The following is a 27,943-nucleotide window of genomic DNA, read 5'->3' as shown; positions in this document are numbered from 1 at the left end:
CATTGACAGAATCAGAACAAAGATGGCAGGTGGCCAAAGCTGATTCATCTGCAGCACTCAGACCACGACCAATCACAATCCAGGTCACTGACTCCAACCTGGACCTGAGAGGCTGCAAACATCTGAACGTGTTTATACTGAAGGCTTTGAGCTGGCTGTGGAACACACGGCTTCTTACTGTGGCTCAGTGAGACTTGCTCAAGGGCGCTGTGGCACAGAGACACGTGTTCACATTGGATGAATTGACTGTTTTGGCTGCTCGCTGGTTCAGTTTTTAACCCCTCGACCTCCAGTCAGAAGGTCTGCAGGCAGCAAGCTTTCTGTTTGTCTGCCTGTTCACACATGTTTCCTCTGGTTGTTCAGTGTTTACAGGCTGCTTAGCTGACAGGCAGGAGGAGTCAATGGAAATACACCAGTGTAACTACATTTAAATCTGCAGTAGTGATTTTTTTTGTGATGTTTTTGTGTGTTTGTTGCCATAAAAGGAAAGAAATGTGTTTTTTCTAACTTTTGCTAATCTGCATCACCTGGACTCCAAAGTATCAAACAGGCTTTATTCTGATAATCATGGTCATGGTCAGTGCTTCAGTGTAGTGTCAGTGTTTGAACGACCTTTATTTGCACTTTATGCTGTTTCCACTGTGTTCTCTTGTTTTTATACACGAGCGATTAGTCTCCATGATCACACTAAAAGCAGTATTTTTCTCATGCAGGTGTCAGTTTGAGTTTTTACAATCAGCAGGATGATGAGCGGAGCGGTATCAAAATTCTTGTTTTCTTTCACCAGATCAGTCATTTTAAACTTTATTTTTGCCTCTAATGTTTTTACTGTACAGACCAGAGCAGTCCATGAGCTCAGCAAAAACACTACCAGCTGCAGTGTCTTTATTTGGCCACTTGATGGCACCAAATATGTCAACTTTTCAACTCAAACATCAACAGAAACCACGTCACATGACTTCTGTCTCCTCTCACTGACAATCACAAATATTGATTGTAAAGTGTTGTTTCACAGTATTTTATAAAGTCTCCATTTCCATCATATTTACCTGTCAGGATTTTGTAAAAGACTTAAAGAGAAACTAAAAACTAAAAGTTACCTGTTGCCGTTACGTGTAGAATTTCTGGTGTAATTGTTAGGTTTGTTTTTCAGCTCCCCGAGTCACACCGAATTATGTCTGCTTGTAGCTCTGCGTTATTTAAGTGAGAAATGTAATTAAAGTTTGATTTAATGATAAAAGATGAAGGTGAAGATTATCACTGTAGTCCACAGCAGGTGCAGAGCTTCTAGATTCAGTAGCAGTTAGCGCAGGTAGCATAAAAAGATAACGAAAGATGACATAAACTGCAGTTCCTCTGGTGTCCACTTGAGGCTGTCTCCAGCAGTGAGTCAGTCCCCATAGAGCCCCATGTTAAACTTTACAGCAGAAATAAACATGTTTACAGCCTGGTACAAAAAACAGTTTGGGTCTCTATAGCTCATTTCTCTCTTCATGACGACTGTACGGGGAGAATCTTTATACAGCTCACCTGTTTACATTATATTAAGGCTTAAAGTGATGCAGCATTAGGGGCGTGGCCTCTTTGAGTGACAGCTGGGAGCAGCTAGCTGTCTAAAGTTACACTTGATCTTTTTGTCATAGAATTTTAGTACCTTTTTTTTCATCTGTGTGTCCATCAGAAAGATTTTTTAAAAAAAATCCCTGTAAATTTAAAAATATTTAACAATTAGTCTTTTTTATCTGTTTGTCCACTTTGATCATTCACATGTTTCACAGTCATTTAAAATATTGCTGAACGTTATTATCAAACTAAATGAGCACCAGTCATCACACAGTTAAAAAGTGATTTCCTTCCTGGTGTGATAAATATTCAACAAACCCACAGAGTCTCTTTTAAACATTCTTTTATTAACTTTGTCTTTGAAACACAACTAATTCATTTATAAACGTTCCTTTTTAACAGTCATGTTACAAATGAAAGAACAGGGAGGAAAAAGAAACATACATTATGTACACAGTAAACCACGACAGTGTGGAGGGAGCAACATCAAGGCAAAGCAGACGTCAGTCAAAATATTTAACTTCATACTCTGAGCTGGCACCTTGAACATGTGAAGTGTCTCACACAAACTTTTATAAAAAATAACAGTTAAGCCAATATCTGAGGACTACTTCAGCTCGTTATGTACCTAGTACAAAATTAAATAAGAATAAAATAATAGTAAATATTGGCAACGAGGACGTCATGTGACTACACAAACAGATTTATAAATAAAACAAATATGGAGGAAACTTAATATGAAAAATAAAACACAAAAATTAGATTATTTAGCATGTGTCGGGTTTTAACAGAAATCCTCCATTCACATTATTCAACCAATAACAATAACCAGTCACTTTCCTGACTGAACCACCAGGGGGCAGCACAACCACACTCACTTTGTAACATTAGAGCAGGAACAGAAGGAGACAGACAGCCTGGCTTATGTTCTCAGCAGCAGAGGGCCATGTTAACACTGATTATCAGGAAACAACAGGAAACACACCTTTCATTAAACTCAGTGATCAAGACTTCAGTATGCGTCCAATACAGAGCACCTGAGAGCATTTAAACACCTGTGTCCTCAGGTGTAAAAGGTGTTTGAGATGTTCTGAACACTTGAAACGTAATGACGCCTTCATTCTTTAGAAGCATTCACTATGTTCACTTGTGGCCATTTACGCTCAGGATGGGAAGCTAACATGTTTTTATAATGTTGTGTTACAGGTTCGCTAATGGTAGAAAGAACGATTCGATTGGTCAACAGAAAAGACAGATTTGATAACTCTCAGCTCATGTTAGCATTCAACCAACTGTTAGCATTTCTGTAAGCTAGGAATTTACTCCTTTCCTACAGCATCGTTTAACAACATCAAACGGTTAGCAAGGAAGTGGTTGAAAGCAGATGTTAGCGGGTATCTATCAGCAAACTGATCGGACGTTTTGTTGTTTTGCCTTGAACGTGGCCTCTCTCTAAATTTTCTGTGACCATCGTCTTCTCAGTTGCTGATCAATCAGGTCAAGAAGTTATCGATTTGTCAATGTGTTCCACACAGAGGTGAGACGTTCAAACAGTATTTGAGCTTCACGTCCCGAGGAAATGAGCGGCGTGTAAATATGGTGACTACTGAAGCCTGGAGTGCATCAAAGATAATAAGTGTTGCTTCCTGCGTCACAAAATCCCACAAACACACAAAGAAAGTCATGTACATCATCTTTGAACTGCAGCCAGCGCACTTTTTCTGACAAATCACAAACAAAACCTTCAGAAACAGGACGTGAGAGATCCTCAGGTTTCATACAAAAGGAACAAAACACAAATAATGGCTAGCTTAATGTGAACAGTGTTGCGGGCAGGGTTTGAGTTCATACAAAGAGTGCTGGCTTATGGAACCAGCCAGAGTAGCATTTCTGTAGAGTTAGCCAACCAGCGGCTAACGGTTTAGCTTAAATGGAAAAAACGGGGGAACAAACAACCCCAACTTGGCACCCCTGCGCTTTTATTCTGAAGGTTTGTAGCATTTCTCTTCTTAAAAAAAGACTACAAAGTCATACAAAGAGGTGAAAAAACAGCTGTCCTGAAAGAAACAGCACGCAGAGCAGGAGGGTCAGGAAAAGCAGAGATCGATAGAAATCTGACGCCGGAGGGACACAAAAGATCCTCTCCAGCACTCGTAGAGATTGTCGTTTCCCTCAGACACGGGGATACTCGGTTTGGACGACAGCTGCGTCGACGGGCGCGGCTCGCTGGTCCGGGATTTTGTCTTCATTCAGAAGTTTAGACCCTGCTTAGCAGAGTGGATCTGTGGAGAGAGGAACAGCTGTCAACATCACAGGATGAAACCGTGTGTACCTCCAGAATGTTGACCATTTAATAACTCAAAACTCAGATCGCTTTTATCTGAACCGGCACTGATCCATGAGAAAAACACACTTTTATTTGTGCAGCAAACATGAAAACAAACTGCGTGAAATGTTGAGTTAACTCACAAAGCAAACAACTCAAGTTACAGTGATTTACAGTGTTCAGCTGGTATGCAGCTCTACTCACTGCTCCGTGAAAGCACTGCACTCGTAGTTCTTTCTCTAACTGTTGCTTAAGTTGGGTTTGAAAGTCAATCTTTGTGGGTCACCTGATTATCAGGTTGTGTTTATATGTGAGCAGCTGTTGGCACTTTGAAAATAAGTCTAATAACAAGATTTCAGGCAAATTTAGAGACACACACACACCTGAGTGGATTCACCCTGTCTGGTTATAACACTCTCAGGGCTCTTGGACTAAAACCTGCTCTGACCTCTGACCCTACTAGCAGCTCTGACTCATGTGTCTGTGTGTGTGTGTGTGTGTGTGTGTGTGTGTGTGTGTGTGTGTGTGTGAGTGAGTGTGTGTGTGGGGGATGTTGGATGTGTGGAGAGTCATATTTTAATAAACTGCAGCATGACTGTCAGCTGTCAATCATGAACTTACCGCCAACACATGTCACTTGTATTTTCATGTTCCTCCTCTGCTGAATTCACATCTCTGTTTAAAAACTGATCAAATGTATTTATTAAGCTGCAATCATTTATATGTTTTGACCACTAGGGGGCAGAAGGACTCTTCAGCCAGTGGGCAGATGCACATCCCTGACATATAAATGGCTAACATATTAGCAAACAGCTGCCTATTTACACATTTCCTGTTTGCACAGTTAAAAAAAGACAGACATGACTCCAAACCCCTGAGGGTGTGTGTGTGTGTGTGTGTGCGTGTGTGTGTGTGCATGTGTGTGCGTGTGCGTGTGTAGATGAAGACATGGGGGTCACACGCACCTCAGAGACTTCCATCTGTCCTTCTCCATGTTGTTCTCAGGACCTTCGCTGTCGTATGATGCCAGATACAGCGCTGTGAGGAAATCAGTGACACGTCATTAGTGAAGTTAAACGGATCTAACGGGCTTCTCTGATTGGTTACAGCTAAGGCTAACATTAACAGCATATTTGGATAAACTTGAAACAGAAGAGACAGCATGTGAGCGTGTGGGGGGGCGTCAACCACGGGAGGAAATCTGTTCAACATCTGGAGCAGCTGCTTTAATTGATTCATGGATTATAAAAACAGCCGGTCGCTCTCTTTGCATCGCCGAGCTCAGGCGCGTGTCTCTTGCGTCATCATGTTGCACGGTTGTTGATGATGTCGTAACGTAACTGTCATTATGTTAAAGGGTGGCAGGAGTGAGCTGTGACTCTGCTCATACTGAAGATGTTTTCTATCACCTAACACCCCATGGCTGACAGATCAGAGGGGGGGTTAAAGGAGCGCTCACATCTGATTGGTCAGTTCAGTCTGTGCACTTCAATGTCAGGAGGATTTTACAGACCTCCCCGTCTGTCTCTGATAAGGAGACGATAAGAGCCGGAGCCACTGACACACGACTCTGATAAGGATTAAAGGAAACTATCAGCACGGCTCGCGGACCACAGGTGATAACAAGGTGTGTGTGTGTGTGTGTGTGTGTAACTTTACAGATAATGGTAGGTATATTTTAAGCTTTTCTCCTTCCTGTCAGTCCTTATAATAAGCTAGGCTAATTAGCGTAGCGACATTAGCTTGGTGTCAATCAACCACAAATTCTCTGCCAGAAAACGGTCACATTCTTTCCTGAAAGCCTTCGATTGTGCTTCTCGACATATTTCATGGCTTCATTGCTAAACGTACCATCTTCAGTGAAAGCTGGAGCCGTCAGCAGGTACTGCAGGATCTTGCGGTCCTTCTCGAACGGACACTCGACTTTCTTCCACGTCATGAACTCGCTCACTTGTTTGGCCAGCTCCCAGAATTTCTGAGGTAAAACAAAAACACAAAATAAATAAATACTCAGAAGTAATCGAGATGTTTGAGGGTTAGAGCTCCATGTGGTTATAGTTTCAAAGGATGAGTGTGTTATTATATAACAGTGAGGACAGAAGTACGGGTCAGCAGAGGTTCCCAGGGTCCTAAAATAGTGTCTGATTCAGCGAACTGTGACCACAGACGGGTGGAAAGATTTACACGTCTTTTCTTTACTGGTGTTTCTGCTCCATAGAAACACTCGACTCTGACACACTTTAGGGAAGTGGAAATAAACAGCACTCAATCTGTTGCCATGTGTAGTAAATATAGCGAAACAAGTGCTGTGATGTAATCTGTTGCCGTGGAAACTCTCTCTGGTGTATTTAGAAATTCGGCGTACCTCAAAGTTGATGTGTCCGCTCTGCAGCCTGTTGGCACAGCCCTCGTTCAGGAAGTAGATGTCTTTGATGAGCAGGCTGAAGAAAGGGATGACGATCTGCAGCACAACAGAAAGAGAAAGAGACAAGAGGAGGTGTGAGGGGGTGTGACTCACCAACAGGTGTGTGGTCTTTATAAACAGGGAGGATTACAACAGACCAAGAGGATCTTATGTTTCATTTTCAGGGAACAAACAGAGCTTCTTCTGTTCGGATCACATATCCATTTTCATCACTAACTTTCATTTCCGACAGGCGTGCAGCAGCGTGTTAACAACCGAAAAAAAGAAGTGAGGCTGGAGGTTTACCAGAGAAGAAGAAGTCCCCTAAATTATTCATCACCACCCACCACACACAGCCATTCAGGTCACTGCGTGTCTGGGCACTAACAAAGATGTGGCTGGAGAGCGAGATGGGGAAGATGCACCAGACTCCATTCAAAAAAACAGCAATTTAACACTGGTGGGATTTTCCCTTCTTCTCTGGAACCAAACCAGCCATCAAGCAGTCAAACTGGACTTTCGGTTTAATTCAGCAAGTATCGGGTACTGTAATGGACAAATAAACAGCACATCGTTCCTTTGTGTCAAAGAGATTTCTGGCACAGTGACCTAAAAAAACCCTCTTCCCTCCCAACACATCCCCGTGTAAGATCATCAGCCACTCATGATGGACGAGCTTCCTAAAGTGTGAACATCAGAGGGAGAGCAGCAAAATACACAATGCAACAGAAGTGTGCATTTGATTCAGGTTTGTAAATGAAACCCCCATCATGCAGTAAGAAGTGTAGAAAGGATGATGGTCTTCTTCTTCTCTGCATCCTTAATATCTGTCCTCACAGCATCTCTGTTGATTGTCTGACAGCACGGTGGATTCCTGGAGGAGATCATAAACACCCCCCACCCTCCCTAAAGGAGAGGTCACGAGGGCGAGAACATACCAGACTTGTTGGGAACTTTCCGTTTCATGACCCAGAACATTTCTGTTTGTCTGTCCGGGTCTGTTTACATTTCTGAGCTCAGCCTCACAAGGAGTCACATTCTTACTGATCTGTGTTCATCAAAAACAGACTTAATCAACATGTGACGTGCGAGGAGAAGCTAACCGCTAACGTGTGACAGCCCACGAGCTTCAGCCAGAGCGGGAACATTGTGTGAGCTGGCAGGCGGCCATGTTGGTCTTCTCCTCCCTCGCTGAGGAGAAAACATCATGTTTGATGAGGAGGAAACCGAGACCCTCCTCGTATCTTGACCCACTTAGACCTCGACCTCTGTGTCCCCTCCAGGCTCTGCTGTTATGCAACCACACCCCCCTCGTCCCCGCGCGCGTGTTTACTGCTGCTGTAAACACGATGGGAACGCAGAGGACACGGCACAGCGAGGGGCCGCGCTACGGTTTGTTTTCCTGCTCTCACTTCCTGTCCTTCCAGTTGCAGAGCATGAAGATAAAAACAGCAAGATAAACATCTGAACTTTTTACATAACTGTAATCAGCTGCTCAACATGCGTCACAAACACTGTGGTCAGGGCGGTCGGAGTGGTCAGGAGGTTTATTCCGAAACTCTGGATTCCTCCAGCAGCTGTCAAAACAACACGTCCATGATGGTTCACTGTAAGCGGCTCGGGAGGTTTCAGACTGTTGGTAACACAAAGTCTGCAGCACAGATGTTCAAACTTTCATAGAAACGCTGGCTACTGGATCGTTTGAAGAGTTGGACTCCTTCACGGCCAGTGACTTGTCTACTCTCAGGACTCCACCTTTATTTATGTTTAATATGTAGTTAGTCCCAGAACAGAGGAGTTAACGTAAGCAGACGTTTTATTTACTCAGAGGAACTTCCACTTGCTTCTTAACCAACTGATCATATATATTTGAAATAGAAGTATTACACAGTGTGTGGTTACCTTCTCTCTGCTGCTGTTGGCGGTGATGGATCTCTGTGTGGCTCCTCTCAGAGCGGTCCTGTAGTTGTAGAAGTTGCTGGAAGGATCCATCTGATGCTGCAGAGAGAAACAGACAGAGTTAAATCAAATAAAGATCTTAAACTAAGACATCCAGAGAAATGATTCATTACATAATAAAGGAAACAACGAGACAGAAAGTCAGACATGTGTCATCTTGCACGCAAAAGAAGTGAAGACAGACGATTGAATCTGTGACCTCGAACAAACCGACAAGAACACAAAGTGCAGAAAACCATCAGAGCAAATTAAACTCTGAGGGACAGAAAGTTCAGATTCTCCTCCAATAAGGCTCACAGGGAGGAAACAGGAGGCTGAAAGGAAATCATCAGACGAGTCAAAAGGTGCGAGGAGGTGTGTGACTGACAGAGAGGACGCCGAACAGAGATGAGCTCCGGTGAGACGTGAAGGAGCCTAAAGAAGAACGTGTTTGAAAGCTCTCAGAGGCTCCCAGCTCGACTCGTCCTCAGATCTGTTCATCAAAGAGCGACTGACAGAGTGAGTCTGGGCTTTCCTCAGGCGTCTGTCCCTCCCTGCACCTGCCTCCACCCCCGTGGATCTTCAGTTCAACATGTTAGTTGTTAAATTGAAGGTGTTCGCCTCGCCTGTCGTGCTCCGGCTTAAAGGTTTATTCTTGTTTGTAAAATACATCCTCAAAACAAATCCCCTTTCCTCTGGACCGGCCTTCAGGACAACTACTGCTCTCTTTAATTCATATCTTAAATAAAGCAAAGAGCATCTGTTCTCCTTCTCCCGCCTCACTTCTTCTGCATGCACAGACGATGGTGCTAACAAAGAGGTTTTCCAGGTTGATTCTGATCCTGTTTATCCATCTACGTGCGATCTGCAGATCTCGGATCTCCCGCTCAGAAGCACGTTTGCAGCTTTCAGCACGAGCGTGTTTATCCGTCTTTGTCATCGCTCTTCACACACGTCACTGAGAAAAGAACGAGCTCCTCCACACGCCCACCACGCCGTGACTCATCAGTGCCAAACACAACAAAACCTCAGAGCTGCTGATGTGTGTGTGGGCGCGGGAAAACACACACACACACACACACACACACACACTTAGAGCTGGACAATTACAACTGAGGAGAAGATGACAGAAAGGCAGTTTACGCAAACAGACCTCTAAGATGTCGAACTTTGCTGTTTTCACTTTGCTCCAGGTCTTCTTCAGCCGAGAGACGGGACTCATGTTCATCCCAGCTGCAAGACGGACACAAGAACAAGAGAAGAGACAATGAGAGAGACATCACACGTCTATAAAAACATCAGCGCTTTAACACATGGCGTTTTTCCCACCAAGGCAGACACACACACACACACACACACACCCCTCCTCCCTCTTTTCATTCTATCTGTTGTTTCTTCTGATGCAGCGAAGCAAAAGGCCGCAGGAACAAAGGAGTTAACACACGCCTCGCTTCCCCTCCCAGCTCTCTGCTTCCCATATGGTAATCCTCCATGTGTGTGTGTGTGTGTGTGTCTGTGTGTGTGTGTGTGTGTGTGTGTGTGTGTGCGTGCGCACTAAGGGTCACCATCAGAGCAGAGAGAAAATACAAAACATCCCTCCAGTCAACAGACGCGCTCTGACACAGACAGAAATATAGAACTCTAAAGCGCTAAAGCTAACTTAGCTCGTCCTCTTCTCAGGACACAGTCTGTGTGTGTGTGTGTGTGTGTTACTGTGTGTGTGTTACTGTGTGTTACTGTGTATGTGTTACTCTGTGTGTTACTCTGTGTGTTACTCTGTGTGTTACTCTGTGTGTCAGAACGTGTCCAGCCTGGGAAACAGGTCCATCTCCTCACAAAGACTCCAGTGAGTGTGTGTGTGCGCGCACGCGTGTGCGTGTGTGTGTGTGTGTGTGTGTGTGTGTGTGTGTGTGTGTGTGTGTGCGTGTGTGAGAGGACAGGTGTTGTCTGTGTGCGTGGCCCCTCTGGGACACACTCTCCTCTTTCATGAGACGCTCATATATCGTCGATGTGTCCTGTTTTTCTGCTCTGACAGAGGTTGAAGTAATCGTCACATTTCAGATGCTGGAAGCAGAAAACGTTCTCGTATATCAAAATCTGTAGCGATTGATTCTCTTTGGATCCATTAACCAATCACTGGCTGTGGCTCTACTTCCGTTTGGGTCTGAGTCTCTATCTTTATTTCAGCTCAGCTCTTTGTGCCCTCGGCGCCCTGTGAGATCTGTCTGTGGTTTGGACAGAAGAGCGACGTGAGGACAGAAAGCTCAAATAGTGTTGGTGTTTCGAGCTTCAAACGACTGAAGGTGATTAAGAACATTTGGTAATCTGAGTAAATCAATCACTAAAACACCGTCGAACTGACCCTGTGACCCTGATGGATCCCTGGAGACGAGCTGTAGAGGAGAGGGTCTCTCTCTCTCTCTCTCTCTCTCTCTCGACAGAGAACGACAGAGAACAGCTGGCACTCAGTATACACTGAACCTCTCCTCCGCTCACCCCCCCCGTGTGCTCTCACTCTCTCTGGTCGGTGCTGACCATCTGCCTGGATGGTTCACGCTGCTACCTCCGCCCCAGCTCTGGACCATCTCTGACATCAGCTGAGGTCTCTGAATCGTTTACTTCAGTCTTCATTATTTCTAACCTTTTAATCTGACCTGGTACTATCTCTGAGGGTAAAGCTGCAGAGAGTAATCGGATGACTTATCGCCAAATGTTTTGATTAATTGATCTGGTGATTGGTCACTTGTTGGGATGTTGTTAGTTTGAGGTCACGGGGTCGCTCACTGTGAGGAGGAAACGATCCGTCAGGCGACGGCTGCTGCTGCTGCTGGCTATCCTGCTGAACTCTCGGGAGATTCAGCAGCAGGTTTGTCTAAGTGAGCTCAGCACACGTGGGTAAGACTTTGACGTTTCACGTAGAGTTTGGAGTTCAGAGCTGATCACTGATACAGATCGTGTTTCATGACATAGTTTTAATAGGTATCACCTGTTTCCTACTTCTGTTTACCTGCATGCATTTCGATCTCCTCTACAGAGGTGGTAGGAGAACAGTTTCAGAAAAGCTCGGCTTAAAATGCTTCTCAGGTGTAACATCTCAGGGGTTATGGTTACTCAGCACCCATGATCCTTTGCAGCTGCTGTGTGTTCCTGCGAAGCGTTCAGCCCTGAGAGAATCTGTCACAGACTGTTTGCCTCCTCTGATTCTCTCCACATGATTAACTGCATGAGCTGCTCCCTGCGAGTCGCTCTGATATCATTACGCTGGAGGAAATTACATAAGTCTGAAAGGAACAGCGACAAAGTCACGAGAGGTCAGAGCTGCGGGGGAGATTACAGCGCCGCATGAAGTTCTCACTCAACAACAAATGACATCTTCTCTGCTGATCTGATTATCTGATGACCGACAGGAGAAGGAAGACGAGCAGACTGAAGAGAATCTGTTTCCGTTATGTCAGGGGGAAGAAATAAGAACTCACATATGATGGCCATGAGGGAGTTAAAGTTGCCGATGTTGAAGCACTCGCGCGCCACATCGATGAAGAACTCGATGACTCGTGCTCGATGCTTCTTCTTCACGGGCTGCAAGCAAAATAAAGAACATTTAAAAAGTTCACTTTAAGATTGAAGATGTTTAAGATTATCATGTTAGAGCTGAACCAACAACATCATGCAACACAAGTCGCACAAAAACACAAACAAGCTCACAGACCGAGGCAACAAGTTACGATTTCTGCAAGTGGCTTTGAAAATACCAACAGCTGTGTGTGGTTACAAAGGGCATCTTATTTATATGCATTTATAACCTTTGACCTTGCAGAACAAGGAAGTTGTTGGTCGACTGCTGCCTCAATCAGTGAGTTCATTTTTTGTTTGTGGACATTTTTATCTCTTTTTTCAGACTAAACTAAAAAAGCAGCTTATTTGATGTCGCTGCATCGCTGCTTCACTCTCACTCACTCAAAGCAGGTCTCATTTGATGTCGCGTACTCACCATGCAGATTTCTGTGGCCACCAGATAACTGAGTCTGTTGAACCATTCCACGTAAGCCTCCAGGTTGCTGGCCTTCTTGTGATCACTGAAGCAGCTCTGCAACAACAACAGAGACAGACTTTCAATTAGCATCTGAGCTAATTACAAACAGTGGAAAATAACGCTGATATCTGCTTCTGTCTCTGCCTCCCTCATTGACTGCATCACTGAGCATGAAAACTACACCGATGTCTGAGAGGGCCAATCACGCTCAGCTTCGCTCGGCCTCTTCGAGCACAATAGTGGCCGGTGGTATTCACATTATGCATGCTGCTTCTTTGTGTGGACTCCACTTGATCTGATTCCACACATTCCTCTGGCCTTACGACACTCAACCCCCTGCAGGATTTCCCGCCTGTGGACACGTCAAAGTTTAACTCTTTGAAGTCTGTGACAGAAATGAGTTTGCCAGAACACACACTGATGTTTCTGCAAGTATTGCAATATCTTTAGAAGCTGCATAACCTAAGTTAAAAAGTTATGCAAGTTAATAAACCATAATAGTTGATAAAGAACTGCAACAGTGTCGTAAAGGAAAAGACAAAGTTCTGACTCGATTCTGAACGTAGAAACAAAATATCTCTGTGGTGTTCACTGAGCTCTGAATGCATTGTGCTTGTTTTATCTGCAGTAGAAACACTGTGTCCACAACAGCATAGATGCTTTGTAAATGATGCTATCAAAGTTTGTATTTGTGATCATTTGAATCAGGACTATGAGAAGCAGCTTCAGCTGCACAAAGACTGAAGGCTGTAGTTATTACAGTGTTCATCATAGATTAACAGGATGATGAGACGCCCTGCGGCCGCCTGCAGGGGGCCTGTCTTCAAAGGGTTAACATGCAGATACACACACACACACACACACACACACACACACACACACACACACACACACACTCTTGTCTTTTCCAAGTGGCTCTTTGGGGGATTCGGGGCACAAAGGCAGCCTGAGCCCCCCCCCCCCCCAATCACCTCAACTCCAAAAGAGTGGCTGTTGCCGAGCAGCCGAACGCCAGACAAACCAAACCCACTGCCAGACACACACACATACACACACACACATATCTACACACACACACACACACACACACACACACACACACACACACACACATATCTACACACACACACACACACACACCTTCCCAAAACAAACCCTGGCTGCAGTGTTTGCTGGGAGATGAGGCAGATGCATGGCCTTCTCATACAGACACTGGGATGATTTCAGGAAATTGTCAGCGTGTGTGTGTGCGTGTGTGTGCGTGTGTGTGTGTGTGCGTGTGTGTGTGTGCGTGTGTGTGTGTGTGCGTGTGTGTGTGTGTGTGCGTGTGTGTGTCAGAAAGACAGAGGAGATATTAGCTACAGTCTAGAGCTGCCCTGGCCCCTCTGTGACCCGTTCAGCAGCAGCAGCAGCAGGTCTGTGTTTGGAGCAGAATCTGGGCCGCCTCACTTCTAACCCACATCAGAGACTAATCAGGTCTGCAGCAGGACCTCGGCCAAGAACGGTTACATAACCACTTTTATTTATACTTTCTCTAATCTGCAGATTTATTCTGACAAAGCAGCGCAGACGTTACCTTATCGTTGTCCAGAGGGTCTTTCTGGACGAAGGCCTGGACGAATTCTTCTGGTCCGATGTAACTCAGTCTCTCCTGAGGGAGAAGGAAGAAGGTACATCAAGTCCTGCTTCATCTTTAGTTACAAATGTTTAGCATCAGGTGTTATTAGAGGGTCTGTTTCTTTGCACAAGAATATATCTGTCAAATTCATTGTTTCCATCGGAAATTCCATCCTTTCCTTTGTTGGACGTTTACAACTTAAGTTTGGATTTAAATCATCATTCTGCTCTGTGTTTGTTTAAAGCACAAAATCAAATGTGCATAAAAACCAGCAAAAAGCATTTTGTCTCGTTTGGGATGGTGGATGAAACCCGACCTCAGCCCCGAGTTTTCCTTCTGCCTGATTGTTTGTTGTCTTTAGTGAACGAACATGTAATGAACATAAACGTGTGGTCAGACTCTGATGGTTCAAATCAATGCTGCGGTCGGTCGCGCGTCGGAGGAGCTGCAGCGCTCGGTTCACCTCGACCGCCATGTTGATTGGTAATCCGTCAAAGGTGTCAGCTCTGCTCTCTCACATGTTCTCCTCTGCAGCAGACATGAGTGAGTCATCGCAGGGATCCCTCTGGACGAACACATTTACGTCTTCATTTGGTTTTTACGTCACAATGACCGACAGATGCCTGTTGTACATATTTTGTATTATTCGTATTGTTTTTATATTTTTATTGTTATTGCCTATTTTTGATCTTCTTCTATTTAAGTCTTTAACTTGTCTTTATTCTGGTTCTGTGTTCATTGTGTTCATTGTTCTGCACCAAATCTAATTCCTGTATGTGTGAACCTACTGAAACCTGATTGTGATGAAGATGAAAGACGGATGAAAACGATCCCTCCGCCCGCGTCTGTGTCAGTAAAGGTCGTGTCGATCGCTGTGCGTTTCTCTTGAACAGAAAGGATTTTAAATAACGGATCTTAAGACGTCTGGATTGTTCTCACCAGTTCTATGTGCGTGAGCTGCTGGGCGACGGTGAACGGGTCGTTGCAGATGGACAGCATGTCTCTCTGGATGGTCGCCTGCGGCTTCGCCTTCAGAGCCGACAGTCGCTCGGCCGCCGTGGAGTTGATCTTCACCAGCGCCTCCTCGTACTGGCTGAGCACCGTCAGCCTCCGGATCAGACCCTGGCTCATCTGACCGACGGCTTTTCTGTAAACCTGAGGGATGGACGGAGGGGGGGGGGGGGGGGGATGGAGGGAGAGAAGGAGAGGGGGAAGAAGAGAAACAGTTAGTGAGCCCAGCTTCAGAAGGGCGGCATCTTCACAGACGCTGTTGTAAGACACAGTTACATCACTTCTCCGTCACGTTTGGAAACTCAGAGCTTCAGCAACACTCGCAGAGAAAACAACAACAAGAGAGCCGAGCGTGAGAACAAGGTATGTGACGTTCATCTCCAACCACTCAACCTGAGAGGAATTTATAACACACATGTTGCTGACATGTCAGCAGAGCTGGAGCCAGCTCTCAGCCCAAACAGAACCACAGAAGCACCCTGCAAATGTGACGCCGGCAGAACTCGCTTTGCAGAGAAGCATCGTGGCGTCTGACAGTCGCTTGCTGTTATGTAAGCGTCTTCCGTCCGGGCTCGTGAGGCCTCTCGGTTCACAGGGGTGGAGGAGGGAGACTTTTGACCACCCGGCACCAGAGGTCAAGAGGTCGTCCTGTTTTCAAGCTTTCACTGGACTCCAAACAGGCCACGGTTAGATAAGTGTTCCCTCGCTGACACACTTCTTGCATAACCAGGTCTAAAGAGGAAAATGTGTGTTTTTGTATGAACACAGAGGAGGATCCTGTTTGTGGCCTCTTTCCACAGCGCCGCTACGAGCTGCCCCAGAACATCTAGGCCCCTTTTCTCACGACCGCAGCCCTCCTCCCTGAACACAATCTGGGTTCTGCAAACAAGACTGCAGTTTAACAGGGTGGGAAGAAACACACTGAGCCTCATGATGGATGTGGAGCCCAGACAGCCATCAAGGCTGAGACTCTGGAAAGATGAGCAGACTGTCATCAGTCAGCTGGAAACAGGCCAGAACCCTCTGTGACTGATGAATCTGTCCGTCAGTGATGTGGCCGTGATAGGTGTGATGGTGCACCAAGACACATCGGCATGTCAGCCAATCACCTGTGGCGCTGTGGGGAGTGATTACAAGAGGACAATGAAAGATGATGTTTGAAAAAGAAGGTGGAGTCTTTAAAGTTTAAAGTAACCTCAGCTACAACGTGAGATTAAAACAGGTTGAATATGATCATCACCTGCAGCCCAGCATGAATCACCTTCATACAAACGTACTAGCATCACTGTAAACACTCGGCCCGCACAGTGGGACGACACAGAGAAACGCCACCAGTGAAAATCGCTCCAGTTGCCACTTCAAAGTCGGCCATCTGCCGGAGCTTCTGTCCCCACTACAAACACAGGACGGGATAAAAATAGCCTCAGATCTCGGGGATGACAGCACGCCTGGCATTCAAACACAGGGACTCATCAGAACCTGTGTGAGGGGGCCGAGCAGGGGGCACGCTGTCCACCTGGCAGTGGTCCTGAGGTGGCAGACGGCCGCTCGGCACGAGTCACCACGACTGATCGCCTGTTTCATTCGTGCCATCGTATCACTGGAGGTCCTGTTTTTCTTGGCTGAGTGGTGTCACTTCCTGTGGAGCGACACCTGACCCACAGCAAAGGCCGGCTGTTTTTAGCCGGTTAGCCGAGCAGAGCTAATGAACAGAGAGTAAACAGGGACACTGCGTAGGATTATTTATCTAAACACGTCCATGATGCCAAGTCACGATGAGACAGAAATACATCTCAGCCTGCTGAATAAAGCGTCCACCGCAGGAGCTTCCTCAGGGACTTAAAGAGGTACAGGTGTGTTTCCACTGCAGGGACCGGGGCCTCAACAAAGTCCAGGAGACTTATTTTATCCCCACTTGTTTACTGCCCTTTATTTTTCTGCCATATATTTCTCCATGCTTCTCTCCGTGTCAGAGCCACTGTAACGCCCGCATGTCCCTGCAGAGGGGCAGCGCTTTCACAGAGTACAGGGACTCTGAAGTTCAGCCTTGCGTCGCAGAACTTTCTGACTTGTATCGAGGAGGCTGGCCGAGCAGGGACAGATTTGACCGGTCCCAGGAACTTAAAGGCACAGGTACTTTTGGTGGAAATGTGGCGTAAGATGAACTCGCTTTTAGAATCAATTTGCTAGTTTTCAGAATCATATTAGTTTCATATTTTCAGAAGAAGATAATGAGCCTCCATTTGGATTAAAGAGAGTAAGGTTTGTCCGAAGGTCTGTCTTAAATCAAGTAAACCGACATCCAGACCGGTTATATAATGTGGGATCTCTTAAATCAACCTCACTGCAGAATAAAGCAAAAGTGCACATTTTGAGGGGAGCAGGAACTCTGAACCACCAAACGAGGTCAGGTCCAGATCACAGCGCCTCTTCTCGGCTGCTGCTTCCTTATATATCCGACCACATCCATAATGACAGTCTGCTGCACAGATCAAGGTCCTGGACCGTTTGAATGTGGTCTGGACCCGACTTTGGGCAGATGTTCGGGGCATCTATTCTGGACTCGAACCGTTTCCCAGAGCGCTGCGGTCGACGCTCTGAAGGATCTGCATCTGATTTAAAAAACTCGTATTTATGGACGTTCGTGTTTTGTTTTTAAAGCAGACTCTGTGAGAAGACTTCAGACCCGAGCAGCCTCATGGTGTTTGCACCGCCCGTATGGACTTCATCATCACGGGTTATTATCTATGGATTTATATGATCAGACGTGCACGTGCCAATCTGTTCACCAGAGGCGCCAAAGACTTTCTAATAAACACTTATTTTTCTTGGTCACGCTGCGCTTATCATGAGTGCAGCTGCCTCTGGGCTGATGTGACATCATCTGCAGGGCGGTTCAAAGGTTGCTTTGTAAACACTGTTGATATATTCAGAAGTCTTATTTCCTCCTGAAGAGCTGCTTTATCTCGCTGCTCTCTGAGGGTCAATCAGAGGGCAGCAGAAACAAGGTCTCAGACAGAAGTGGGATCTTAATGGACCAAACACAACGTTTGGTTCGTCTCTACCAAAAGTTTGATTTTATGTTCGGTGGTAGATTTTGTTTCCAGTCTGATCAATCTGTGAAATCGAAGCCGTCTGTGAGAGCGTTTCGTTCCTGGAGGTCAGCCACGACGTGCTTTCTGTTAACATGTCAGAGTGTCATGTGAGACACGTATTGATTTGTCGATTGAATCCGGATCAATACTCATGCTTGTAATATTGATGCGTCCTGAGAAACCTGACAAACACAGAGACAGAGGATGGATGGGTGGAAGGGTGGGTGTGTTTTTCTTCTATTGAGCGATGACGGAGGGATGTCTTCTACCAGGACAGATGGATGTGTGTGTGCTACCAACACACACACACACACACACACACACACACACACACACACACACACACACACTCACACTTACCTTAAACACACAACTCATGTCCAATCAGAGAACAGCACCACAGCACATGTGCATCATCCGGTCGGGCTCTGAAAGAACCGGATTCATCATGACTGCCTTTGTTATCTGTCCAGACCGAGAAGTGGGAACGTTACCCGAGAAACTGATTCGTCTCACAGATACCATCCAATACCTGTGAGTTTAGTACAGCGTCAGGAGGTGATTAGCTTAGCTTAGCACAGGTAAACAGCTAGCCTGCCATTTGCCAAGTAACAAACTGCTCATAACTTCTAAGGCCAAAAAACGACACAGGTTAAACGGAAAAGATGAGACGAGATAAATTAGGGAGCTTCAGAGTTAGGACAACTTGAGACGTCTTCCAGCTTCCAGTTTTAATGCTAAGGTAAGCTAATGCAGCTCTAGCTGCATGAGTGATGTCAATCTAACAAATATGCTCTATCCTCTGCAAACCCAAACATAAAACCTGAGCCAACATGCTGATTTACCTCTTCCATGAGGTGCTCACACAGTCCCCATCTTATTGTTGCCTAATCTTCTGCTCGTAACTCCATTAGAGGAAATGCTAACACGAGTCTTTGCGTGTCAAAAGATAACAGAGGCTACGGGACAAAACCACTGAACTGATCCAAAGAGCCGAGCGGCCTGACGCTCCGAGCCGACATTCAGCAACAATTCAAACGTGGCCCAGGATGGCGACTGAAAGCCACCTAGCCTGTGAACAAAAGAGCTTTTCTGTCAGCGCAGCCAGCCTCAAACACGGCTTTGTGTCCAGAGATACACCCCCCCCCCCCCCCCCAACACCTCCCCCCAGTGCTATCAGCAAATATCTGATGTGCCTACAGCTCTGCTGCATGTGCACTCTGTGCTAACACCTTAACGAAACACATTACCTGCTAACACACTGCTCATCACACTGCTCATCACACTGCTCATCACACTGCTCATCACACTGCTCATCACATTATTCACTGTGTGGAAAGTTACACAGAGAGGGAGGACCGACCTCGTCTCCGGTGGCCAGCCGGTGCGTGAGCTCCTTCAGGCTCCTCATCATCCTCTCGTCCCTGAAGTCGTACGGGAACGTCTCCGTCCACTCCGCCAGCAGCTGCAGGATCTTTGGAGTGATCTTCCTCACTCGCATCTGAAGAGGGAGGACAAACACATGAGTACAGGGTGAAGCTATAGATCTAGTTTCTGATAAAGCTAAGAGGTGGTTTGTTGTGCGAACCTTGTCTGCCTGTGGATCGCCCAGTCGCTGTTGCTCCATGCACAGGTGACACACCTTGGACATGAGCTCATACGGGTGGATGAAGAGACGAGAGCTGAGCAGGAAGGTGAAGATGTACGTCCTCTGTGGAGAGAGAGCACAGGAAACCAAAAGTCAGAAGGAGAAAGAACACCTTAAACAACATGAAAGATATTACATGAATACATTAAAACTTTGGATCCCTGATGTTCAAGGAAAGAAGACAAAGCAGCACTTTAAAGGTCTCAAAGCATCAGAGCAGAAAACAGACTTCTTACTTTGATGAACGTGTGAAAGAAACACTCACATCTGGGTAATAGTCCACAGTGGGGACCAGGTGGTGGATGAGGGCCTCCAGGGACCCGGACACCAGGTTGTGGTCATGGTAATAGAGGCCTGGGAAGCCCTCCTCCTTGCTCTGGTACAGGTTCTTGTTGTAGCTGCTGGTGTTCAGCTGCCCGCTGAAGGGTGGAGTCTGAGGCATGATGTCCTACAGAGACACGGAGGACAAACACAGACAGTCAGAGACGTTTGACCGCAGACGCTGATGCAGGACGACAAACGCATCGCAAATTACTGTCAGACACAAACGAGGCGAGGGCTCCTCCTCCTCCTCCTCCTCCTCCTCCTCACAAAAACAAACTGTGGTTGAGCCGCAGGAGGTTCATGACTCGTGTGTATCACAGTTAAAGACACTGGAGCAGACAGAGGCTGAGTTCAGCTTAGACTGGGAATCGAACCATTAATCATCAAAAAACCAAACCACATGATAAGTGCAGACAGCGTGCATCATCAGATAAGCAGGGACCTTTAAATGCTGCAAATTGATTATCGCTACAAAATTAATGTCAAATGTCAAAAACTCCATGTTGGAGCTTCTGACTGAGGATCTCCTGCTTCCCTCTGTGCGACACTGAAGGAGAAATCTTTGGTCGTATAAAAGAAGGACTTTAAAGACGTCACTTCGGCCTCTGGGAGTTTCAACATTTTCGACTTGTATGGACGAAACAACTACTCGACATACGTTGAGTATCGGGCAGATACATAACGTTTCTTGTGACTCACAAAGAGCTGGTGTTGAACTACAGATAAAGAAGGTTCTGTTCATGTGCTGGAACACGCAGGTATACGAGACGAGACGCTGCAGCCCTGCAGGATGTCAGGACACATGTTGGACCCTGCTACAAACTGTGATCACGTTGTTTCCTGTGCTGCCGGCTGTCAGAGAGGCACAGCAGGTCAGGATGTTACGTACAACAACACATGGTCATGCTAACATTCATCAAAACATCGCCATAGTAACGTGACAAACTAGTCCTGCAGCATTATCAACAGCTCTGTCAGGACCTCACTGCCTGTAACCCTCTGAAAGGAACCGAGGAGCATCATAAGTCCCCACTGGTCCTCACAGAGACACAACAACATGTTTCACACACTCTCCTCTCCCAGCGGCCTCCTGACCTCTGACCCCGGCGCTCTGGCTCCATCCCATGCCAGGCAGACTTACGGCAGAGGAATCACAAAACCGCCTTTTCACACCGAGGGGGAGGGGAGGAGGGGGGTCGACCGAGGGTGAAACTACCCCGCCCCCACACACCATCACATCCCTCCACACCACCATCTTCATTACAAAACGCTGCCCCGTGGCCACCTGCCGAGCCAGCAGACAGAATATATTTAGCTTTCATGAGCGGGAACGTTACGCTGGTCTGCAGAGGAAACGAGTGAAACAGAGAGAGCGGACAGATGAACACACGAGCAGCGTCTGAGGCTCGACCTTTAGGACCAAGAGACACTTTCTGTTTGCTTCTACAGGATCACACACACGCACGCGCGCACACACGCACACGCACACACACACACACACCATCGCTATTATAGAGCCAGACAAACATGCACATCTCCATGAGAAAGGCGAGTGTGAGGAGTCAGAGCATCTGCTGCACCATGTGTCCTCCAACACAGCGGAGATCACGAGTGTGACGGAGGGAAACACGATGAAGTCAAATGTTTTGATCTTGTTTACTCCTGTCAGACCAACTTTTCTGCTCTTTCTGAGCCGAGCTGCAGCAGACTCGTTTCGTTTCACCGTCTGACTCCGACACAGACGTCTTCAGTCCACAGAGCGGCTCGGACACAACTCTGAGGTTCAGATGAGGAGCTCACACACAGCAGCACCTGCTCCCTGCTCCCGCGGGCTCTGCTCCCACAAAGGGGGGGTTGTTTCAGTTGGATGTTTTGCTGTTTTAGTTTTACATTTAATTTGCTGATGATTTACAGCTTTTGTCTTCCTAAAAAGCATCATTCTCTAAATCCCAAAAGAAGCAACTGGCAGAGGACGTCACCACCGAGAAATCCCAGTGGACACGTTCTAATGCCTGCGTTTGGTCGACTAAAGAAAAGATGACGATACATTGATCAACTATGTACAAGAATAAGAACTAGCTGCAGAATGGGACGCATCGATCCAACAGACAGGTGTCGTGCCTGACTGTGTGCGGTTCACGGATTTCAAACGGGAAAAGGAAGAACTGGTTCAAACTTGAGTTGAATGTTTTATTCTGCATTTTATCTCAGCATGTTTTTCAGGCTGTTAAGTTGGACTGGCTTTACAGGTTTTATAAAAGTTGTCTCTGACGTCTTTGAGAAGACGAACACTTTAGAATAATCAGGTGGGCTTCTTTGAAGAAGAAAGCAGAGTCTCTGATACAAGAAGAGGACGAGGAGAGCGTGAGATCTTCTCCTCTAGCAGAACAGATCTTGTGACATCGTCTGAAGTCATGTTTGTACTCAGAGGTGTTTGATTGACGCTCTTGTTTGTCCTGCTCGTTTTTCAAACCATAAAGAAAGCTTACTTTCTTTTGACCAAAGATTTGGCTCATGTTTGGACACCTTCCTCTCCTGCTAGAAAACACACATTAGTTTGTTTAGAGCATTAAGAGGACACCATCTCTCCGTCTGTGCTCTGGAGCTAACCGTGCTCTGCTCCTCACACAGCAGCTGCTCCACAATCGAGACTCTGATTTACATTTGGCTTCCAGGTGTCATGTGCAGTGGTTGTAGCGGGGGTAAAGGTTTGGGGGGGGGGGGGGGGGGGGTGGCACATGTGAAGTCCTGGGTCTGGCTAAAGCAAACTGTTAGCACGTAGCTGTTGGTTTAGCGCGGCCGCTGGCTGAGTGGCAGCTGAAGGTAAACAACGCACATGCCACAGCTCGCCTCGACACGGGGGGGGGGGCGGTGTTTTAATTATAGCTTTGCTGGTCGTGTGTGTGTGTGTGTGTGTGTGTGTGTGAGTGTGAGTGTGAGTGTGAGTGTGTGTGTGCGCGTGTGAGTGTGTGTGTGTGTGTGTGTGTGTGTGTGAGTGAGTGTGAGTGTGAGTGTGTGTGTGCGCGTGTGAGTGTGTGTGTGTGTGTGTGTGTGTGTGTGTGTGTGTGTGTGAGTGTGAGTGTGAGTGTGAGTGTGAGTGTGTGTGTGCGCGTGTGAGTGTGTGTGTGTGTGTGTGTGTGTGTGTGTGTGTGTGTGTGTGTGTGTGGCCATCTGCCTCAGCGTGTAAACAGAAGTTTGGTTTGGACTTAAACTGGATTTTAAAACAGAAAATTCACATTTCTGTTGGTTTCTGTTTCAGGATGTAACCTGTGAGATTTTGAAAACTTAATAATCAATTTGAAAAATTAAATGATCTTCTATCCGTGTATCAAAATCATGATGTTCTTTGAATATCAAACTCTATATTTCCACTCGTCTCTCTCGTCTGCAGATTATCACACGGCTGTGAGTCTCTCAGACGCTTGCCTGGCTGAAGAGCTGAGTCACAGATGTCTCGTGGACGTCTGGAGGGGCTGGGACTCCTTATCTTCTTCCTAGTATTTACAGCCGGGTTATTAAACACGTCTCGCTGAAAGACTTTAAATTGAACATGTTCTGTTGCATTTAGAGGTCAAATATGAGTCGGAAGAGAAGAGGAAAAAGGATGCTTTAGTTTGAGGCCCGCAGTGACGGAAAGGTTACAGAAATGTCAAAATATTTCCCTTTCCTGCCCGGTGGGGACGTTAAGAGAGAGAGCAGAGCAGCAGCTTTAAAAGCACCAAACCTCCTCAGGCAAATGTCATATTAGGAGTAAAAACCAGCGTTTACGTGAAACTCCCTCCAGGCTGCAGAGAGACGAGCTTTCAGGTGATTCTGTCTCCAAATGCAGGGGTGGGGCTGACAACGAGGGAGCCTCGCCTGGTCTCCCGCCTCCTAAAAATACACGGGGGCTCTTCCTGTGCTGCCCCCTGTGTTAATGGCTGCTTGTGATGAGACCCATCAGACACACAGAAAGACACTCCTGTGGTGCACAAGATGCACACACACAGTTAGCAGCACACACACACAATTATCTGCTGAGCAGCTCTCAGGTCGGAGCAGCTCTCAGGTCGGAGCAGCTCTAAAAAGGTAAAAGATGTTTTGTTTTGCTTTACTGGGATGGGAGACAGAGGCTGTATGGGGGAGGGGGGTGTTGATGCAGCTAGAGAGGGGAGGGCAGTAAATCAACAGCCCCCCCTCTGCTGTGTAAACAGTGAACGGCATGAGGAATCTCACTCATCCGTGTCTGCAGGAAATGAGGGTGAGAGATATCTGAGAGGCAGCACAGGAGGACACAGAGCAGGAGTGGATAAGACAGGCGGCTGGTGTGAGGTCAGAAGTACTCAGTTACTAAAGGCTGAAGAGGTAAACACACCTGTGTTTGGGGGCCGCAACAAGTGCAACTGCTAAAACGTCACATCTTTCCCTCCAGCCTTTGTGTGCAGCTCTGATGGACGACGAGCTCAGAGGAACAACGTTAACGTTAAGCAGCAGAGCTGGGGGGTCAGCAGTGGCCTTGTTGATCAGATGATATCGACATTATTAACAGGTTTGTATATAAAGCACGGACACTCACAGCTCACGCTCACACCTCTGAGGACTGCTGGAACAGCAGCTGCTGCACTGAGCGGGAACAAGCTTCCATGAAGGAGTGTGTCACCTGCTGTCATCAGTCCATGACGGACACATGACCCCCCCTCGGACTCTGAAACATCGAGCACAGGGCGACGCTGCAGCACACACACACACACACACACACACACACACACACACACACACACACACATCTGAGTGTCTTACATTTTATTACAACTAAGCAAACTTCACCTGTCAGTCATGTGACATGACAGAGACCAGGTTCTGTCAGAGCCTCCACAAACACCCAGCAATCCACACCGGAGCCACAGACACAGGGCTGCAGCTATTGATTGTTTTTATTCTGTTATTGATCAATCTGCAGATTATTCGAAGCTTTAACTGATCGATCTTTTGCTTTATCACGCAAAGCAGCAAAACTTCACATCTGAGAAGCCGAAACAAACACGTATCTGACATTCAGCTCTGAGAATCACCTCAACGATCCATCAACTGTCAAAATACGATTTATTTACTCGTGAGTGATTAATCGTTGCAGCTCTTTAAACATAAGAACACATCCAAGCTTTTTACACCTTTCACTGCAGCAAATGTCAGGCCTTTAAAGATTCCTTAAATGACAACAGGAAACGTCCCAGGTCCCCAAAGTCTCTATTAGTCTGCGTTTCTACAATCAAAGCCCACCACGCGCACAATCCCATATTCCACAACAACAACAGCTCACAGGTGTTTCCGCAGGAGTCCCTCACTCCCTCACAATCACCAATGAGCCGATCTCACATGTGAGCACATGAAACAGAGTCAGAGCAGAGAGAGGACACGGACAGGTTCACAGGAGAGAGGTGGGATTAACTCACTGATCCTCACTGTCTTACTGGAGAGCGGGGGGGGGGAATCCTCTTAGCCAGAAGGTAGGGGGGTTAAAAATAGTCCGCTATTGACACTGATTTTAAAAATCTCATTAATGGGGAACAATTTAGGAGTCAAACAGGGAACACGGGGTGACAGAAACAGTTGGTTAGTAGAATAAGACAATTTGTTAGTTCGGATGCTGGAGGATACAGATTTGGATGAAGTCAGGAGAGGCGCACAGAAAGCATCCAGACCGAGGTACAGGTACATGTAAGCACCAGAAACTCAAAGTGTGATGTTTATATTTGCCTTAAAGGTGGAAAAGAGACGCAGAGAATTCAGTCACGCTCCTGATCCTCTTTGGAAGCAAACAAAGTGCGCTCTTTCCACCACCTGCGCGCATTTTGGACAACCAGCCGGCTCTCCGCGGCGCACAAACATCAGAATATTCAGCCAATCCTTCAACCCAAAATATTCCCACATTCAATCCTCTTAGCTCACCTCAACAAGCAGTAATCCGTGTGAATCCCCCTCGTATCCTCTCCCAAAATGTGCCAAACAGCCTCTCTGCAGCGGACACTTTCTGCGTTTACATGAGAAGAAAAGCGGTGAAAGCAGTTGTCCCTCCCCGGCTCCGGTCCCTCACTGCAGCATCATTCAGCTGCTAATGTGAGGAGGTCAAACGGGCTTTCTCGGTTTCAGCGCCGAAGAAGAAGAAGAAGTAAATGAATGAAAGCTCCGGCTGTGTGTGTGTCCTCCTCTGTCTCCTCTCCGGTGTGTATGAGCTCCGAGCCGCGCGCAGCCTCAAGACTTTACTGTGAGGGAGAGGCAGCAGCCAATCAGAGCACAGGCCTCACCACCACCACACCCCCATCTCCCCTCCCCTCTCCGTCCTCTCTCTCATCCTCCCCCTCTCCTCTAGATTTCAGTTTCATTTCTCTTTCTCCGTCTATAATCTCTCTCTCTCTCTCTCTCATGTCTCTCTCTTTCTCTCTCTTTCTCTCTCTCTCTCTATCTCTCTGACGTTTTTTCCGTCAGTCATTTTCTTCCTCTTATTTGTTTCAATTCTACATTCTGTGTTAGCTTTGTTTGGGCTGAGGGAATCCCAGATGAAAAGCACCTAATTTACAGGGAAACGTGAGGCAGCATGACTTTTCTTTCTTTCTCAGAATTCAGGTTCGTTTCTGTAATGATGAACTGTAGGCCTCTGTGTTCGTGATCTCTGTCTGTGGGAGGAGACAGGCCTCCCTGTACTCAGGTAGTGACAGAATAATACAAATATATTAGATATCAGATGTGGGTTATCTTGATGTCTGCTGTGGCTGCTGCAGGTTTCACCAGAAGCACAAAAACACGTCTAAATGTGGGTCAGGTATCGGGTTCAGGGATTGCAGCCATGCTCGCAGCTCTGTCAGCTTGTTGCCCAGTTGTTGCAAGCTAAATGCTAATGTCTTCACACGTGTTAATTATGCTTCAGGTAACAGGAACATCAGTAGTTTCTGCCGGTTCTTCTTAAACCAGACTTTATATCAAATCTTCTTCAGGGGACACGTGTCTCTTTTCCTCTCAGCATCACTTCTGGCTGCCGTCCCCAGCTCATCGTTTATGTGTGCTGTTGAAATCAGGTGACAAAGTCAACCTGAGGGTGGTGATCTGTGGCATTGGATCAATAACACAGACATGGAGTTTGGTTATGATTGTTGCACGTGCGAAAGTCATCAAATGGGTAACGTTGCATATTTATGATCATTTGACTGATGGGCCCTGAACGTGCCAAACGGACAGAAAGAGAAAATACTGTAAATTCTTCTTTTCGTCTTTAATTTCTGCAGAAAATATGTTGCTCCAACGCAAAAGCTTTAAAAGATGAATAATAAAATCTTCTTCACATCACACTCTGACATAAGGAAACATCAGAGAACATGCTGGACGTCCGTTGTGCTCAGCTGGCTTTCTCCGGGTTTCCCTGCAGAGTAACGAGTCACGGTGAAATAACAGCAAATCATCCCAAATCTCATCAACATGCAGTCATTACGTAATGTGGAATTACTGCAGATTTACGTATATGCACTAATCCAGCTTTTCTCTCACTTAAATGACCGCGCAGAGTTTGACCGCACAGATCAGTGTGTCCGTCAGCATGTCGGACATCAGGGGACACGAACACACCTGACACCTGACACCTGACATTAAACCAGGTGAGCGTTAAAGAGAAACTTTTGGGGAATTCCACTTTGATTTTCAAGAAGTGCAACAACAAAAAATGGAAATTCTTCAAAACCAGTGAAAGTACAGAAGGAGTCCCAACGTTTGTGTAGAGTAACGTGCAGGTAGATGAATGCTGGGTCACGGACATGCTGGAGCAAAGAGAACATGGAGAAGAGAGAAGGGTTCATGTTGTTCATGTTTCCATCTGCAGAGCAAACAAGCTCAAAAACATAAGATATCTACACAGATACCTATTGTTGTTTGCAGCAGGTTACAAACAGGAGGCCGGTCTGTCCGTTTCATATCTTTTCACATTCATGTCTCTTCTTTGGTTCGGTGTCTCTTTCT

At 46.4% G+C, this 27,943-nt stretch overlaps 1 protein-coding gene across 1 annotated transcript; it reads right to left on the bottom strand.

Moving 5' to 3' along the window:
• Positions 1-1,893: 1,893 nt before the first annotated feature.
• Positions 1,894-26,148, bottom strand: rasgef1ba (RasGEF domain family, member 1Ba). Its single transcript, XM_069683244.1, has 14 exons — positions 25,889-26,148; positions 19,902-20,084; positions 19,577-19,699; positions 19,352-19,489; positions 14,822-15,037; positions 13,841-13,915; positions 12,223-12,318; positions 11,708-11,810; positions 9,385-9,464; positions 8,196-8,291; positions 6,255-6,350; positions 5,741-5,864; positions 4,855-4,927; positions 1,894-3,845 (listed from the first exon to the last, which is right to left on the bottom strand). Exons 2-14 carry the CDS (start codon positions 20,076-20,078, stop codon positions 3,821-3,823), a joined length of 1,422 nt encoding a protein of 473 aa, XP_069539345.1. The 5' UTR covers positions 20,079-20,084; positions 25,889-26,148; the 3' UTR covers positions 1,894-3,820.
• Positions 26,149-27,943: the final 1,795 nt, after the last annotated feature.

This window comes from Semicossyphus pulcher, unplaced genomic scaffold, assembly GCF_022749685.1.
Source record: "Semicossyphus pulcher isolate SPU_LCO1_2020_fin unplaced genomic scaffold, fSemPul1.0.p SCAF_6, whole genome shotgun sequence".
Classification (NCBI taxonomy): domain Eukaryota; kingdom Metazoa; phylum Chordata; class Actinopteri; order Labriformes; family Labridae; genus Semicossyphus; species Semicossyphus pulcher.
This window is presented reverse-complemented; position numbering and strand designations above follow the sequence as displayed.